General features: G+C 40.4%; 1 protein-coding gene across 1 annotated transcript in view; it reads right to left on the bottom strand.

Moving 5' to 3' along the window:
* The window catches only part of gas2b (growth arrest-specific 2b), an 18,889-nt gene extending 3,167 nt beyond the window's left edge, over positions 1-15,722 (bottom strand). Inside the window, exons 1-7 of the mRNA XM_075456149.1 lie at positions 15,587-15,722; positions 10,066-10,313; positions 8,529-8,638; positions 7,067-7,208; positions 5,670-5,733; positions 3,894-4,470; positions 3,699-3,806 (exon numbers count right to left, since the gene is read on the bottom strand). Coding sequence (XP_075312264.1) covers positions 3,699-3,806; positions 3,894-4,470; positions 5,670-5,733; positions 7,067-7,208; positions 8,529-8,638; positions 10,066-10,282 — 1,218 coding nt within the window. The 5' untranslated portion in view covers positions 10,283-10,313; positions 15,587-15,722. The remainder of the gene's footprint in view (positions 1-3,698; positions 3,807-3,893; positions 4,471-5,669; positions 5,734-7,066; positions 7,209-8,528; positions 8,639-10,065; positions 10,314-15,586) is intronic.

Genomic DNA, 15,722 nt, shown 5'->3' on the forward strand with positions numbered 1-15,722 from the left:
ATAAACTACCGTCTGGATTCCCATGTGTCCTCCCCTGGCATTTCCATTGATTCTCTTATTCCTCTCCTGCTGAAAGATGCATGAGCATTCTTGAGAGGAGGAATCACTTGCCAGTAGGAGGCAGGCTTTAGCCACAACCACCGCGTTTGATGCTGTTTTAAAGTACACTCAGTGCTGCCATTAAAATGGCAATGCGAGCAGAATTAGAGGGGACAGTAATATCTCACTCTTGCTTTCTCTCTTTAACTGTAACTGGTTTCTCTTGCACAAGAGGTCCCGACCTCTGTGAGCTTTCCTGATAAGGTGTAAGTTCGTAAGCAGGGGCCACATCTTCAACGAGATGCACATATTTGTCTATCAAATGCGTTAACCAGGATGAGGGTTGGGCACAAAAAAACAAGACAGAACAGGTAAGCAGGGCAGATGGGCATTTATAGTTACAACAGGAAGGAGGCTGTTTGAGGTGTGATCCTGCTCCTGAACTCCTGAACATCTATGGGAAACATCATTGATTAGATGATATACATATTACATATCATTACAGGCTCTTACTCATCACTCATCACTTAAAGGTGCACCTTTGGCAACACTTTTCAACAATAATGGCTGCCACTGTCACAGAGCACGTGACTATGGTAACCCAGAAAATGGAGGTGACGATAGTTGCATGAGGAAGAAGTGTGCTGTCAAACAATCACAGTAAAAGAGTAAAAGTAAATTCAACCTAAACCATGACATTATCCTAAACCTTACCTTAACCTAACCAAACAGCAGCTTAAAAACAAAACTGTAACAATGACAGTTGTTGCAACTTCGGTAATTTAAACCTGAGTTTTCTGGCTGAATGTTCTGCAAGTTGCCCCTTCACTCCCACTCCAACCTGGAATGCAGGTTTTGCCACTGATTAAAAGACACTCACTCACACCCAGCACAGGGAAAAATTATGCTAAAGGTGAACCCAATGTGCCGCGACGGGTAGGGAGTGGGAACGTGTTGATACCAAAGTTACCGTCAGGATTAAAATACATTCATAATTATACATTTACAAAATATTTTACAGTAGTTTTCGACAAAATTCCCCACACAACTTAGGCTGAGGCACAGCTTAACCTAAATTACAATAATTGGCAGTTTTGGCACGCTAACATGGCAATCATAGATAGGGAACATAGTGAACATTGTTGCTTTCAGATGGAGATCCTATGCTTGTTCTAACAAGATGGAAAGTAGTGAATGACTAATGACCAGACTCTTGTAAACATGTTAAATACAATCCTATTTGCAATAAGCACATACAAGCTCATTAGCACTTGCATTACCAGCGTGTAAGCATACTGACATTTCACAACAATCATGCAGTTTCTTAATTTTGTTTAGCACATGATTACTTTATGGAGATTTCATAAAATGGAGTGTGATCAGCAGTAATTTTATAAATTTTTGATAAACTCTTTGTTAATTATTTCTAATGCTCCCCTTCCTTTTTAAGGTCAGTGGTCAAAGTAAGCCACATATAAAAGACCAGAGAGCTTACTGAGTTAATGTCTTGCCCAAGAACACTTGAGAATAAAAGAAGATGAAGAGATTCAGCACTAAAATGCTCGGCTGAAGGCAGAAAAAAAAATCTTCCCTATTTTGATGATTTTACTCAGCTTTATCATCTTCAAAATACGGTTTCTTTCATTGTGGGTGCCATGAAAAACAGAAAAGATTTTTACTTAATACTGTTGAATGATTGAATATCTTTTCCGTCCATGGCCACAGTTCTACCCTATCCCTGATACAAAGCTGAAGGAGAGCCTAATTGGGCACAGAAATAATGAAAAGCGTTCCTCTTTTTCAACACCAAAGAATGGCAAAGCACTCCAGGGCCAGAATGATTGAATGGCCTCCGGAGGGAATAGAGAAGGGGGGTAGATGGGGGTAGGGGGTTAGGGAGGGTTGGGTGTAAAGTTGACATGTGAGGAGGGGCGGTCATGCTCAGCTGCTCATTAACAAGCTGTCTGATTAAACCCCTCGCTAATGACTTTGTCTCGGTAATCAATAGTATCTGCTCTTTAAAAAGGTCTGTACACATTGAGTAGTGAGCTCTCCTCACCAGGGTTATCATCGTATATGGTAATTGAAGTTTAGGGCATGTTTTCCTGCTCACGTGTAGACGTGGGTGAGCTTCAAGGTAATGGATGGTGTGAGGGTCGATGGACTGCATCGCTCTATTCAAACAGCTGAGGTGTACTTGTTTGTCAGCTACGAGGAGAAAAATGGAATGGTGCAGTGCAAGTTGTGACTATAAACTGGTAATTATGGCTGGAAACTGACAACCAGAAACAGTTACGGTTAGACACTGTATCTGCAGGACTCCATAGAGAAGATGAACACAACAAGCAAGACAGTCGAAATGGAGAAAATAAAATCCTTTAAATATTAGAATAAAAACAATCCAAAGATCCATCTTTAGCTCTCCATATTTAAATCTTTGTCTTCTTTGCCTCAGGTGTCTTTGATGTGGTGCTCAGACACGTGCTTCCATGTTACAGACAAGTCTGTGGTGGTGAAACAGGTGTTCTGTGACTTGAAGGGGTTTATTATTCCCTAAATGGGCAGTGAAAATATGCATCTGTCAGGCAAAATTTAGCTGTATCAAACTAATGCTGACAGCATTATTAGCCAGTTAAGGGAGTGTAGAATAAATGAGGGTTTTACTTATTTATTTTTTTTGTACAATTTGCAAAGCCTTTCATGAATTTCAGCTAATGACCAAAATTGCTAAATATCTATTAAATCATGCCTGTTTTCAAAGCCATTTCAGCTCTATTCTTACATTAACAGAGAATTGTGTCCTTAGAAATTATATTCAGTACTATTTGCAGTGAAATTCTCATATTTTTTCTTTGTGTTGATGGATATATAGGGCCAGTGAAATAAAACCCTTCTCATGTTTAAAACCTTCCCCTCACAGATGGACTTTGACTCCCGAGTGGGCTGCCATTTAAAAACTGCTCACTGGGGGTCACGTCTTTGCAGAATCATCCACAGAGAGACGTGTTTGTTTTTCCTCAACGTTTGTACTCTCTGCTGAAGGTCTATGTCCTGAATACAATCACTGTCAAGCCCAGTCTTATCCAGGACTATTGGTTGCCAAGCAACCCAGCCTCCCGTTCCTTGTGCCTCCGTACAAATGCATACGGATGGACCATGTATGAGGGAGGCTGAAAGGCAAAGAATGATTGCAAATCAGTCACTCTGACACACAGGACTTGTTGCTGACTCAACTGTTGATGAATAACCTGAGGGCTTTCTCACCTCAACATTTTATGTGCGTCTATGATGCATCCTCATTGTGTGAGTCATTAGGTTGGGTTTATAATCTTCAAGTTACATTCGCCATCCCACTCGTCTATGTTTACATAAGAGTGGCTTTCAATCACTTTACTAGTTTAATATGACATAGAACAACAAACTAGAATAATCTAACCAGTGGATTAAGAAGAAATATTGTATTCTGGAAAGTATATTATACTAAATTGTTCATTATGTTTTGGCGTGAAATGTAATCCCTGCATGTATCATGTGGAAAATCTTTTCTTGTTGGTGTGCACGATTTTAGTGATGAGGTGGTGGCCCACACGTGGTGTGTGGTTTATTGACAGAATAGATAAATAATTCAGGGGAGACAAAGCGAGCAGAAGGATTCTTACTCGTATATACAGAACTTTATCCCCGACACGGTAGCAGCCTTTAGGTTGCTTCTCAACAGGGAATCTGGTCGGACAGCTGCAGGGGGGATTTTCAACAATGTTTCTCACCTAAAAGAAATAAGACAAAGAACTTAGGTCAGTCGTACAATAATTCCATTTCAATGAGTGAAAAGTCACAGGGAATAATATACGCACAATATCATCCAAGATGCTGGTGCTTGTGCTCCTCCGGGTTTTGGATTTGTTGGATGAACGAGAAGTCACTGTTGCGGGTGGAGAGGTGGTGGTTGGTGCAGCTGCAGGAGTGTTTTTTTTTATTGTGGTGGGGCAGACTTTGGCAGTGGATACCAGAGTTTGACTCGGTGAAGGTGCAGACGGTAGAGCTGAAGCAGATGTGTTGGTGGTGGAGGATGAAGAGAACAAAGGTGTTTGTGTTGAGGCTGTGGTTGTACAAGGGTTAGAGGCTGAGAGGGAGGGCAGAGGAGGGGAAGAGCATGTGGGCACCGGGTTTGTTGTGGCTGATGGAAGATCAGACGCGAGGGAGGCAGCGAGGGGTTCAGGCAGACAGGTTGTGTTCTGAGTGAGAGGAGCAGGTGGAGGAGGAGGTGAAGGAGGAGGACAGTGGCCTGGGGGGAGGGGAGGAGATTGTGATGGTGAATACAATGATGTGGGTGGAAAAAAGGAGAGCAGGGGTGATGGAGATAGGCACCCCTCCTCCTCCCTCTCTATCTCTCTTTCCAACTTCACCAGCCCTGGTGGCTCCACTCCATACCTGAAAGTGAGGTTTAACAAAAAACACATTTCTCCTGATAAACCCACTCAAAATTACACAGTAGAAAAAAACCACACAGGGGTACAATAACCTGAAACTACCATTTGAACCAAACAAAAAGAATGCATGTTGCTGTTAAGAGTGAAAAGCAGAGTAAGGAAAAATGCGACAAGTAGCTAAAAGTAATGCATACACAGTTAATAAACAAGATGCAATGGGTGAATAATATAAATAATGAATGGAGATAATGAAATTGTTAAGAAGGAAAAACAACTAACAATCTGTAAGCATTTGGGTGCTGAAGAGACCACATACTGTGGATTTAAAATCAAAATATCCCTCCATTCTTGATTTGGGATTTCAGAGTCTGACTTCTGCCCAAATATGCCACCATGGGCCGGTTGTTCATGTAGGCCAAAATGATCCATAAATACACTGGTAGAATGTGACCACTTGTGGTCGTGAGAGCAGCTGCATATAAGTTGTAAAAATGATGGAAATGTCGTGTGTAAAAAAAATATGTAAATCTAACCATGATCATTTTTAAACCTAACCGAGTGAGGTTATTGGCTAAACCCAACCAGGAAGTAACAGATGTGTTCCTTGTAAAGTTCAATTGTAAGACCTGTTCTGATTTAAATGGCTCAACTGTTCAGTCTTCCTCTGCATTGTAGGTAGGTCAGTTTAAGCTCCCAGACTCTTTAACTACAGAGCCACTGCTGTTCTAATATGTGCAGATTATGGTTTGATTCCCTTGCTGGTATTGTCAGAACAGGGGACACTTCACTTCAGTCCATATCAGATTAATAGATGAGCATCTATGAATCTTGTTTTTGTTTGTCTTTTTTCTGCATGTTAGAGTTTTAACTTAGAAGTTTTCATGAGCCAATTCAGAAGCATCCAATGCTTATTTTCAGCCTTGTATTCTGCTTAATTTTACGTTAAAAACAGTATTTTTAAATAGTTTAAATATTTACCATTTTATTTACAACAGTCTTTTACAGAAAGATCCAGCCTCTCTGGGATCCTCTTTTTATACCCAGTAATGTCATAGACCTGCTGCCAATTGACCTGAATAGTTTTGAGATGTTTGACAAGGTACTTTTAAAGCAAATAAAACACTCTGCTAAATTAAGACAACTGCACTGAGATCTTTAGGAGCTGCATTATGAGAGGAAATGTTGCTCATTTCTGTTTACCTGGCTGCAATCCGTCCCAGCTCCATCAGGCACAGACACACTTCCCGAGGTTGCTTGTGGAGGACTTCGCACAGTAGGTGCATGGCGAACAAACAAAGAGGGTGGAGGGGCAGGGGGGAAAAAAAGTCACTTATCTGAAAGGAAAGATGTTTCCGGAGATAAACTTTGTCTTTGACAAAAGAAAACGGGAGCTGCTGCCTGAACAGAGAGGGGAGGTTTCAGGGAGTATCCCATCTCCATTCTTCTTTCTATCTTTAAATGTGAGCAGGAATTTACAGCTAAGAACTTGAGCTTCATCAACAAATCAGCCTTTCTAAAATCGTTTCATTTAAGGTGGGTAGTGGGGGTAGTCTTGGGTGGGGGTCTACACACTTAGGTCTGATCGAAAAAGTCAAAATGACAACTATGACATGCTACATCCTTTATTGACTTTTATAAACAGATCTGTATTCGGCAAATCCACCAAAAAAGTGATGTTATACAGATTACTCTGACAGGTGGGGGGAGGCTATTGTTGTTGAGGATTTACCAGCATATTATCATTCTCACGGATCTGCTGCCTTGCTTGGACATGCCCAAGTAAGAAGTACATAAAGAAGAGCATGATACAGAACCATAGCTAGCCTAGAAATCTAGACGCCCCTAGCGGCCGCAAATGGAATTTGCTCCGGGGCTATGTACAGCTTTTTGCTGTACGGGTCTGGCTTGCTAGGCTAAACCATAGCAGCACCCATACTGAAAGTATTCTGCTCAGAGACACAAAGTTTGCATATAAGCAATCAGTGATGGCACCAATGGCACCGTCCCATCCAGTGTGATCTTTGTGATGCACAAATTCTGTTTTTAAACACAACTATAACTTTTATAGTAACTTAAATAAATCCAATCAGATTGCAAAATGATACAAACTGAAATTTAATCAAATTCTCCTGCTGTGAGCCACTCAGATTCAGGGAACATTCATTGGAGCATTCTTACTCTAAAGGCACTTGTAGTTTTAGCAGTAAAGTTAGAACAAATGAAGGTAAATAGAAAGTAAAACAACAAACAGAAGTAATGGAGTTTGAAATAATTTCCTAAACTGAAACAAATGTGTTTTATACAGCATAATGTGTTGTATTTTTTTGACAAATATGTTGACACAGTATATTGAGTCAATGTGTAGACAAAACGGAAGTAGAAAGTGGAAAAAAAGGTTCTTGAAGAGTAGTGGACAGAATAAAGAAGAAATAAGGACATGGCATTCCAACCCAATAATTAAGCCACAGTTGACAGAATACTGTTTCAGACTTAAAGCTTATTGGCCTTTGTTTGAATGCCTTTTTTGACAGTAGGAAAAAAAAAATCTGAGCTCTTTGACTCTATAATGTAAAGCACAATCTCCGGTCTCAACTCACCTAAATCCTCAGACTCAAAAAGGTAAGCCTCATCAACGCCAATCTTTCGACACCAGTAGAGGAAGTTGGCTGTGTTGTCTCGGGCAAAAAATGATCCAGATATTGCATCAGCTCGCCAGTGGATCGCTCTTCTTACAAAGGGCTGTGATTGTGTTCAAGAAGCAAATACCCAGTGAGTTAGTGAGTCTGCAGTGGAAACATGTTCACTAAATCCTAAAGTAACTCATTACTGGATTAAAGCGGGTTTATCAATCTGTATGAAGACATAAAATACGCACCATCTTTGGAATTACATCAGTGTCTAAATGCAAGCCCTCTAGAACTAGCTGAGACATCTTCCATTGTGCTGCACATTTGTTGTGATTATGGAAAACAAAATAGGAAAAAAAAATCTTGTCAAAACACAACTGTTGCAAGGTGTGGCTTGGTAAAAGATGTCGAGAACTAATGCACAACCAGACAGTCTCAGACCTGACCTGGTTTTCACTTGTGCTCCTGTCCTACAGTTGACACCTGGGTAGAAACTGATAACTTTTCAACACTAACTCTAAAAACTCACGTCTTCATGAGTTCCTTTCAGTTCCACTAATTTTGATAATTTTTATGACCATGACATCAAATAGCTAATTTAATATGTTAATAAAATTAATTTTAGTAGTTTTATCCATAGTGTTTGTTTTATTATTTTCTGATTTGGTTCAATAAAATCATTACTATGGTGTGTTTATTGCTGTTTTATTTTTGTAAATTAATTTTTCCTCTTGATTGAAGGACATCGTTGACTGTGAATGTGTCAGCACGATTTCCAATGAGATTTTTCTGATTTTCATAAAAGTATTAATGTTTTCCCTCATAATTCTCACACAGATTCTCTGCTCACTGGCATATTTGATCAGTATGTTGTTTTGCCTTGCTCCTGTACCTTGATACTGTATGCACCATTTTTTTTTATAATGCCTGTAGAGCCACATACAGTAAAGCGGATTATGTCTATTGCACCCTACGCTCTATGGTGAGCTAATGTGAGTAAAACAACGTCACCTTCCTGTCGCTACATCTCTGGGAGAGGAAGTCTAACACCTGCACATCATTCCCCTGCTATTTGGCGGTCAGGCAGGTATGCAATAAAAGTCTAAGCTGCTGGGGATCAAGCCAGGGACTTGCTATTCAGTGAATGTGCAGCATGTGGTTTAAACCCAAAGTCCACTGTCATTGGGTCGTCAACTGGTTAATTAACATCTAAGGCCAGAAGTTTTGGCAAGCGAACAGCAGCAAATTGAGAGCAAGAAGGAGGGGTTCAAATCAGCTATGTAACAGGAAATATGTGAAAGCAGCAGTATGTCTGATCGCAGACATACTTGCAGAGAGAGGGCAGAAAATCTGTGCCCAAACGTGGACTTATAAACGATTAAAACGGTTTGAAATGTTTTTTTTTGTAGTTGCATTTATGCTGGTGCAGCACCTTGCCATTGTTGGCATGGATCATCTTCTCTTGGAGCAGCTGTGCCAGCTGACAGAGGAGAACGCCATTATCCAACCTCTCCATTAGAGTGTTTGCTGTGAGGTTCACACCTGAGAAAAATACACACACACACACACTAAGTTACAGAAATATTCACTGATCAGCCATCGCATTAAAACTATTTGCCTGATATTGTGAAGATTTTTAAATTACGTTCCTCCTGCTAAAAGTTTCATTCAAAGCCATTTATAAGTAAGAAACACATTAAGGGTTATTGTGGGATTAATATGAATGAGAATGTTGGAGATCAATCCAGCAACTTTCAATTTGATGTCTAACCACTCCATCTCCTGAGCTACAGCTGCCTGAAAGTTGCTCAAATGCTGCAAAACACCTTTGAGCCATCAGGTCATGGATACATGACCTCAGAAGTTGTTGTTTCGTCTGGCGCTGGGATATTGGCAGCATACCTTTAGGTGCTGCGGGTTTATGAGTGAGGCCTCTGTGGATTGGGTTTGTTCCAGTGCCTCCAGTGCCAATGATAAGAATGAGTCAACACCTTGGACTTTGTTATGTTCTTGTGGTGGGGTGCATAGTCGCTAGGGGGGAGACCCCTGCTATTGGGGAGTGCCATGGGGGATGTTTAAGTGGGCAAAAGTAAAAGTTACACAATCACATATGCAAGAACCCATAGTAAACAAGCAGATCACTGGATGGTACAAAGATGGTAAGTGTTATTAACTTCACAGGTCAGTTCTTAATGTCGTGGGTAATTGGAAAAATTAGGTTTACTCTTTGAAATACCATGCTGGTCCACTACATTTTAGTACCTTTAATGTTCTGCAGTTGAGCAGAGATTTAAAAAGCTGAAACCACAAAGGGTTTTAGCTGTGAAACTATTTCAAGAAATTCTAATTTTACCCATCTTTACTGTATTGGCTTTTAAACTTATCAGCTTCTATGGGCAACAAATTAGAAGACGGATGCAGAGTTCTGAAAATGCAAACATACTCTGTACAGAAGATTTGAACTGTGATCTTTTGTAACTGTGATCTCAAAATTGGCAGAGTAAAGACAACACAATGTTCCTTTGAACTACTGTCTGCAACTTAAGCTAATGATATACACTTTGGGCTTTCAAATAAATCACTTTTACTGGTCCACAACCTGTTTGGACATATGTTACGTTTTCCTTTGTTTTGGGGCATTAGTCAGAAATTCATCATGTCTGAATCCCTTTACAAACATCTTTCAACAGGTTGAGACATGGGCAGATTCTTTATGTTTTCTCTCATAATACAGACATGTGGAAAGAAACATCTCGGCATGGAGAGGGATTTTCGGGGATTTGAGATAATAAGTAGATTTATGTGCCTTTGTGTTGAGGCACCGCTTAGATTTATTTGCGATTTTTTATTTTCTTAAAAATAAAAGTTATCAAGTCTTTTTTATTAACGACAAACAAGAACTGGAGATAAAACATTTTACTGTTGTGAAACAGATTTAAACGCACATCTTCTCTTAAAAAACGTCTCACCCATCATGGTGTTGAGCCAGAGGGACAGATCTTCCTTCATCGGCAGTAGGCTGGCATCGTGGCGGTAAGGCAACCACTGGTTGTACTCCTGAGGACTGGCGAGGCCCGGCCCAGAGTGTTTGTACTTTGGAGAGAGAAGACAGCTCATCCCAAGCCCAGTCAAGTGTCTGAGAGGACTGTCGAGGCTGGCGGTCATTGTTCCTACTTCGCCGTCCATGCTTTCCCCTCCAGTTGGTCTTTGACAGACTCTGGTGGACCACATATATTGAATCAGATTCAATTTGTTTTACATGATTTCAATTCTAATTTAGACAACTTGAAGTACGATCAAGTCACGTCAAAAACATTGGCAGCTGGTTCTGTGTTTGAATATGTAGCAGTGAACTCTGTAGCACGCTCAGATGCCTAAATTCTTTAATACATTTCCAGAATAACTGTAAATTTATGCGCAAACACCTAAAATGTGCTTAAATTAGTACATTGTCCATACAGGCAATATCTTACTGGCATCTCCCATTGTTATGTAAACAAAGGGGACACAGGCACATGTTCTAATGTCATATAGAGAAGTTATGGTGCACAATCTGACACTGCAAGCTAAAACTTTGTGCTTTCCAGTCTACACATAAACATCACAGGTGGAATTTTTAATTTATTTATTTTTTAATGTTTTTTAAATGTGAGGGCAGTGTGGGAAACTGATACAAATCTCCAGTTATCAAAATACTAATGTTCATGTGCACAGAGCCTCAGTGCTTTTTCTTTACACACACTCAAATGCAGATGATTATATTGGAGACAAAGTGGGGTTCAGTGTCTTGTCCAAGGAAATGTGAACATGTGGAATGCGAAAGCAAAGGAATCGAAACAAATACCAATTGGCTGTAAACCGCTCTACTGAGCTACAGAGGTGGCTATAGTTCAGGAGGAAGCAGTGTTCCTAAGCGCACCATCCAACCATCCCCCTTTCATCCATATTAGGATTTTGTGAGAGTGACGTATGCTCAGATGTGAAAATGCTAATATAAGCTGTATTGGCCTCCTGATGAGGGCAGTACTTTATAGGTTGCCATTATGGGTCGTACCTATATGGTTGTGTCAGTAGTTGTTGGAAACGCCACAGTTTCAAGATGAGGATACACCCATGAGAAGTGTAATCAATTCAGCCTCCAACCAAATATGAAATATAGTCACAATCTCTCCTTCTGATCCTAAGTTATGGCACTGAATAATGTGCCAAAAGAGGTAAAAAACATTATGATGTCACAGAGAAAGTGACCATTTACTTTTAGATGTAAATGTCATTATTAGACTTTTGTATAAAAACATTGAGATAATTACCATAGGAATTCTTAAGCTATGGCTTATAACTATCTAACTAAAAAGCCATGGTTATAGCAACTTGTCCTGTCGAAAAAAAATTCTAATCAGTTCATCTCTGATTCAAAGTGATGTTTACGCCAAATCATAAGAAATTCTCTCCTGACTGTCAGGTGATATCACATTCACAAGATGCATATCGTAGGTTCTTTGGTGTGGAAAATGGAGATCCACTCAGCACCAACAAAAACAATAATAGATGTTGAGACCAACCACAGTGGCTGCAACACTGCCCTCAATGTACAGGCCTTATATTTACAATCAAACCATACTATACACACAACCATTAATCAAAGGGATTAAACTGACTAACTGCAGACAGCTTGTGTTTAATAAGATGTACAGCCATCGCCCTGAGCCAGTCTCCTGGTACTGCTGCATGGCTCATTTGTCCTGTTCCCAGAGCAGGTTCCATCATAAAGCTCAGTCCCATGCAGAAACATGCTCTGACTGTCATACTCACAGCTAATCAGCAGGAATTAAGACGACAACATATGCAGTGGGTCACCGGGCCTGCTGAGTAATACAGGGAAGTCACAAAAGGCCAAATGAACGACTTATACATTTTTATTTTGAAGTAACAAGCCTAAACAGATCTCCAGACTAACAGCCATGTGTAAAAACAACACAAAGGGATGGTTGGGAGGTGTTGAATTAGTTGCTTGTGTGACTTTAAATATGACCTGGTCTGTCCAGTTTCCTTACCAGAAACAAACACTGGTCATGGTCACCAAATGTATGCAGACAACCCAGCAGCCTGTGAAGCCAGATCTGCTGCATTGCCAAAATGGCTGCGTTCATACAAACAGTTTGAATGTGGCACAAGAGCAAGCAGCTCAAATTAATAATCTCTAACAAAGACTTTTAATTTTGTAAAATAGTCAGGAGGAAAGCTGCTTGGGAAATGGGACACCGTGGCAAGTGACAACCATAATAGGGGTGTTCATATTCTCTAGACTTAGAATTGAGCGCATGACCATTCCATATGAAAACGAGATCTGACAGCCACCCTGACCTTCCAACCCAAGCTTCACAGAATGCAAGATGTAAATTCAAGGAATACCCAATCCTGAAATGCTTAGTTTAAACCACAAAAGGCACCAAAAAGTAAGAACTTCATGCTGCACTTCTGTGGCTTTTTCATTCCTTTTTTTACTTTACAAAATGACAGCTTTTGTGAAGATGTCTATATTTTATATTTTCACTTGGTTGCCTGCATTTAAAGCCTATATGAAGCAACACAACAGGAACACATGGATTGAAACATCTAATGCAGTTTTATGTGAACCGTCTTTAGACCTTGATTCTCATTTAATCACAACTAACTTTTCCAAAGTCTGTAATAATTCCTCTTCCCATCTTACATACCCCTTGACATTTTCCACTGGAGTCAATAAAAAGTGTTTCATAAGTGACATAGAGGTAATTTTGACTATTTAACTGTATACCCAGAATGGCATCTGGATGCCACCACCAGCATTTCTGTGATATACAACCTGTAGTATATTGCAGGTAATCATTACAAGTTCTGCACATACTTTGCTATAAAGTTGGTCTGCACCGTGATTACAGAGGAAGTAAGGCAGAGGTGAACTGTAATGTATGTCAATGTAAGTATGTCTGTGAATTCTGCCTTCAGGTTGTGCGAGATGAATATAAGGATGAAGAAATGCTGTTCTTGCAGGACATAGGGAAAAGGGTCTTTTGTACACACATCATGCAGACGCGGGACAGGTCTGCATGAAGAGTTTACAAGGTGTATGTTGAGGGCACAGCCTGCCAAGTTTGAGGTTGGTTTACAGGTTGAGCAACAGGCCATGAGAGCCCATCTTTAGCAAAACATCCAGGTGCAATATTCACACGTCTGCTACAGGATGGCTCTGCTGGGAAGGCAAGGCAAAGGTCACCCACAGGCCCAACTCTCAGACACTAGCAGTCTTTATACTCCGGCAGAGCTGACTGTCCACATCTGTAAGCACGCACACTGGTGCCCAAGCACGCACACACACACACAAACACACAGGTCCATGCATGTATCAGAATGTCTATTCCACCTCATTTACTTTGTCCAACCATGAATGCTCCTAAAATAAGATTTGCTTCAGTTGCATTTCACAGCCTTTAATTGTTGTACGAATCCAGCATCTTTGCATGTCTAACCTGCCATTGGGTGGAAAACTGCTGAAATTACACACCAGCCCACCTAAAAGATGCATGCAAAAGGTTTTGAGGAGAAGAATTGGCTTAAATAGCTGAACATGTGCAGTGTGTGTGTAAGATGACAGAGTGATTGATGATTTGGGTGCATGTGGCCTTCAGCAGAGGCGTCTCCAAAGAAGGAGAGTTTGTGTCTGGCAAACAATTCACTTCACAACTAGTTAACAAAATTCTGCCTCCTAACATGGCAGACACAGCTCTCATATTTATCAACGAAAAAAAAAAAAAAACAGAAGTAGGAAACTGAATGACTGATCTCTTCAGTGACATACTGAATGCGTTTCCGCAGACTTCAGCAGAAGGTTGAATTAGGTTTCAGTGTAACCTAAAGGCTTGGGCAAAGTCATCATTCTCTGCGTGTGTCAAATGTTTGAAAAAACTATTCATAAAATATTAAGATTTATAACTTCAAGAACGTCCAACAGCGCTGCTGGTAGCAGTAACTTTCTCTATCAGCTGCCTCAGATGTCTGTTTTGGGATTGTAACATTTCAAAAGAGGTCATGTAACAGCAGTGCACAAACAATAGTTATTGAATGGATATGAGATGAAGTGGGAGACCAACACAGTCACTACCATCAAAAAGGCACAGCAGAGGTTGTACTTCCTGCGGCAGCTCAGGAAGCTCAACCTACCTAAGGAGCTGCTGATCCAGTTTTACACCGCCATTGTTCAGTCTGTTCTCTGTTCATCCATCACCGTTTGGTTCGGATCAACCACCAAACAGGAAAAAAACAGACTGCAACAGACAATAAGGTCTGCAGAGAAGATTAATGGTGTCAGCCTGCCCTCCATCCAGGATCTGTACCTGTCCAGAGTCAGGAAACGGGCAGGTTACATCTCTGCAGACCCATCACACCCTGGACACAAACTTTTTAAACTCCTCCCTTCTGCAAGGCGCTACAGAACTCTGTACGCCAAAACAACAAGACACAGGAACAGTTTCTTCCCTCAGGCTGTCTCTGTGTTAAACAGCTAAAACCGGACTTCAGTGTTTCATCCTTGCACCATGCACCAATTTGCACTTCTGATTTAATCTTTTTCTATGTCTATTTTTTTGTCTATTTTTTTGTAATTGTTGCACTAAAGAGGGTGAGGTGTAACCGGAGTCAAATTCCTCGTGTGTGTCCACATACCTGGCAATAAAAAGCGATTCTGATTCTGATTCTGATATTACTGCATAGCTGAGGTGCAGGTTTCACTTATAGCTGTGCTCTCTCGCCCCACGGCTTCCCATCACTTGCCTCTAGACTAAATAAACTCCGTATCAACACAGGATGGAGAGGTCTATCGCCTGCTGCTGTTCATGCTCTCAGAACAGTGGACACTTGTCTTCTTCAACAGCAGTAAAACCCAATAAAATACAAGTCGAGGTCCAGGGTTGAAAAAAGAAATCTTCCACCGAGGGCTTTAAGGTAAATAAAGTTGAAATATGAGTGCTGCAGAACAATCTGTCCATTGATGTAACTCCATGACATTTCTATACTTATGTAAAAACATTTTTCACAAATCTCACATTCAGCCAAATGCTCTGAACAAGCAACACAATTACTAATTTTCTGATAAAGCTGTACGAAATGTAAATTAAAAGGATATAGATTGAAAAGTGGCAAAACTAAACAAGAAAAACACACCGAAAGGCCACATCTCAGGGAAATTCTTTGGAAAACTTTTCGCAAATTGATTATTATGCCATTTAGACATAGTTATTTTGAATTGCGAAAGTCTTGAGTTTTCCATGTCAAAAAGAAAAATTACCTACATTTCAACAAAATCCTTAAGAAATTGCCTCTTTCGAACACTGGTAAGAAAATACAATTGTCTTTATTATGGAGAGAGACAGATTTTACATGACAATCGCAGTCAGTATTGCCAATTATCTCTGTAATGAACAAAAAGAAAGAAAGAAAAGAAAGTGCACTCACCTAAAAGTTACTGCAAGATTCCTCCAAAGACGTCCTTCCTCATGAGAGACGACTTTCTTCACAGCGTCTTCTCCTCACGTACACACGCACACATCACTCACAACCAGATGTTCATCGCCCCTCAGGTTCGCCACAT

The sequence above is a fragment of the Odontesthes bonariensis genome, chromosome 1 (genome assembly GCF_027942865.1).
Source record: "Odontesthes bonariensis isolate fOdoBon6 chromosome 1, fOdoBon6.hap1, whole genome shotgun sequence".
Taxonomy (NCBI): Eukaryota; Metazoa; Chordata; class Actinopteri; order Atheriniformes; family Atherinopsidae; genus Odontesthes; species Odontesthes bonariensis.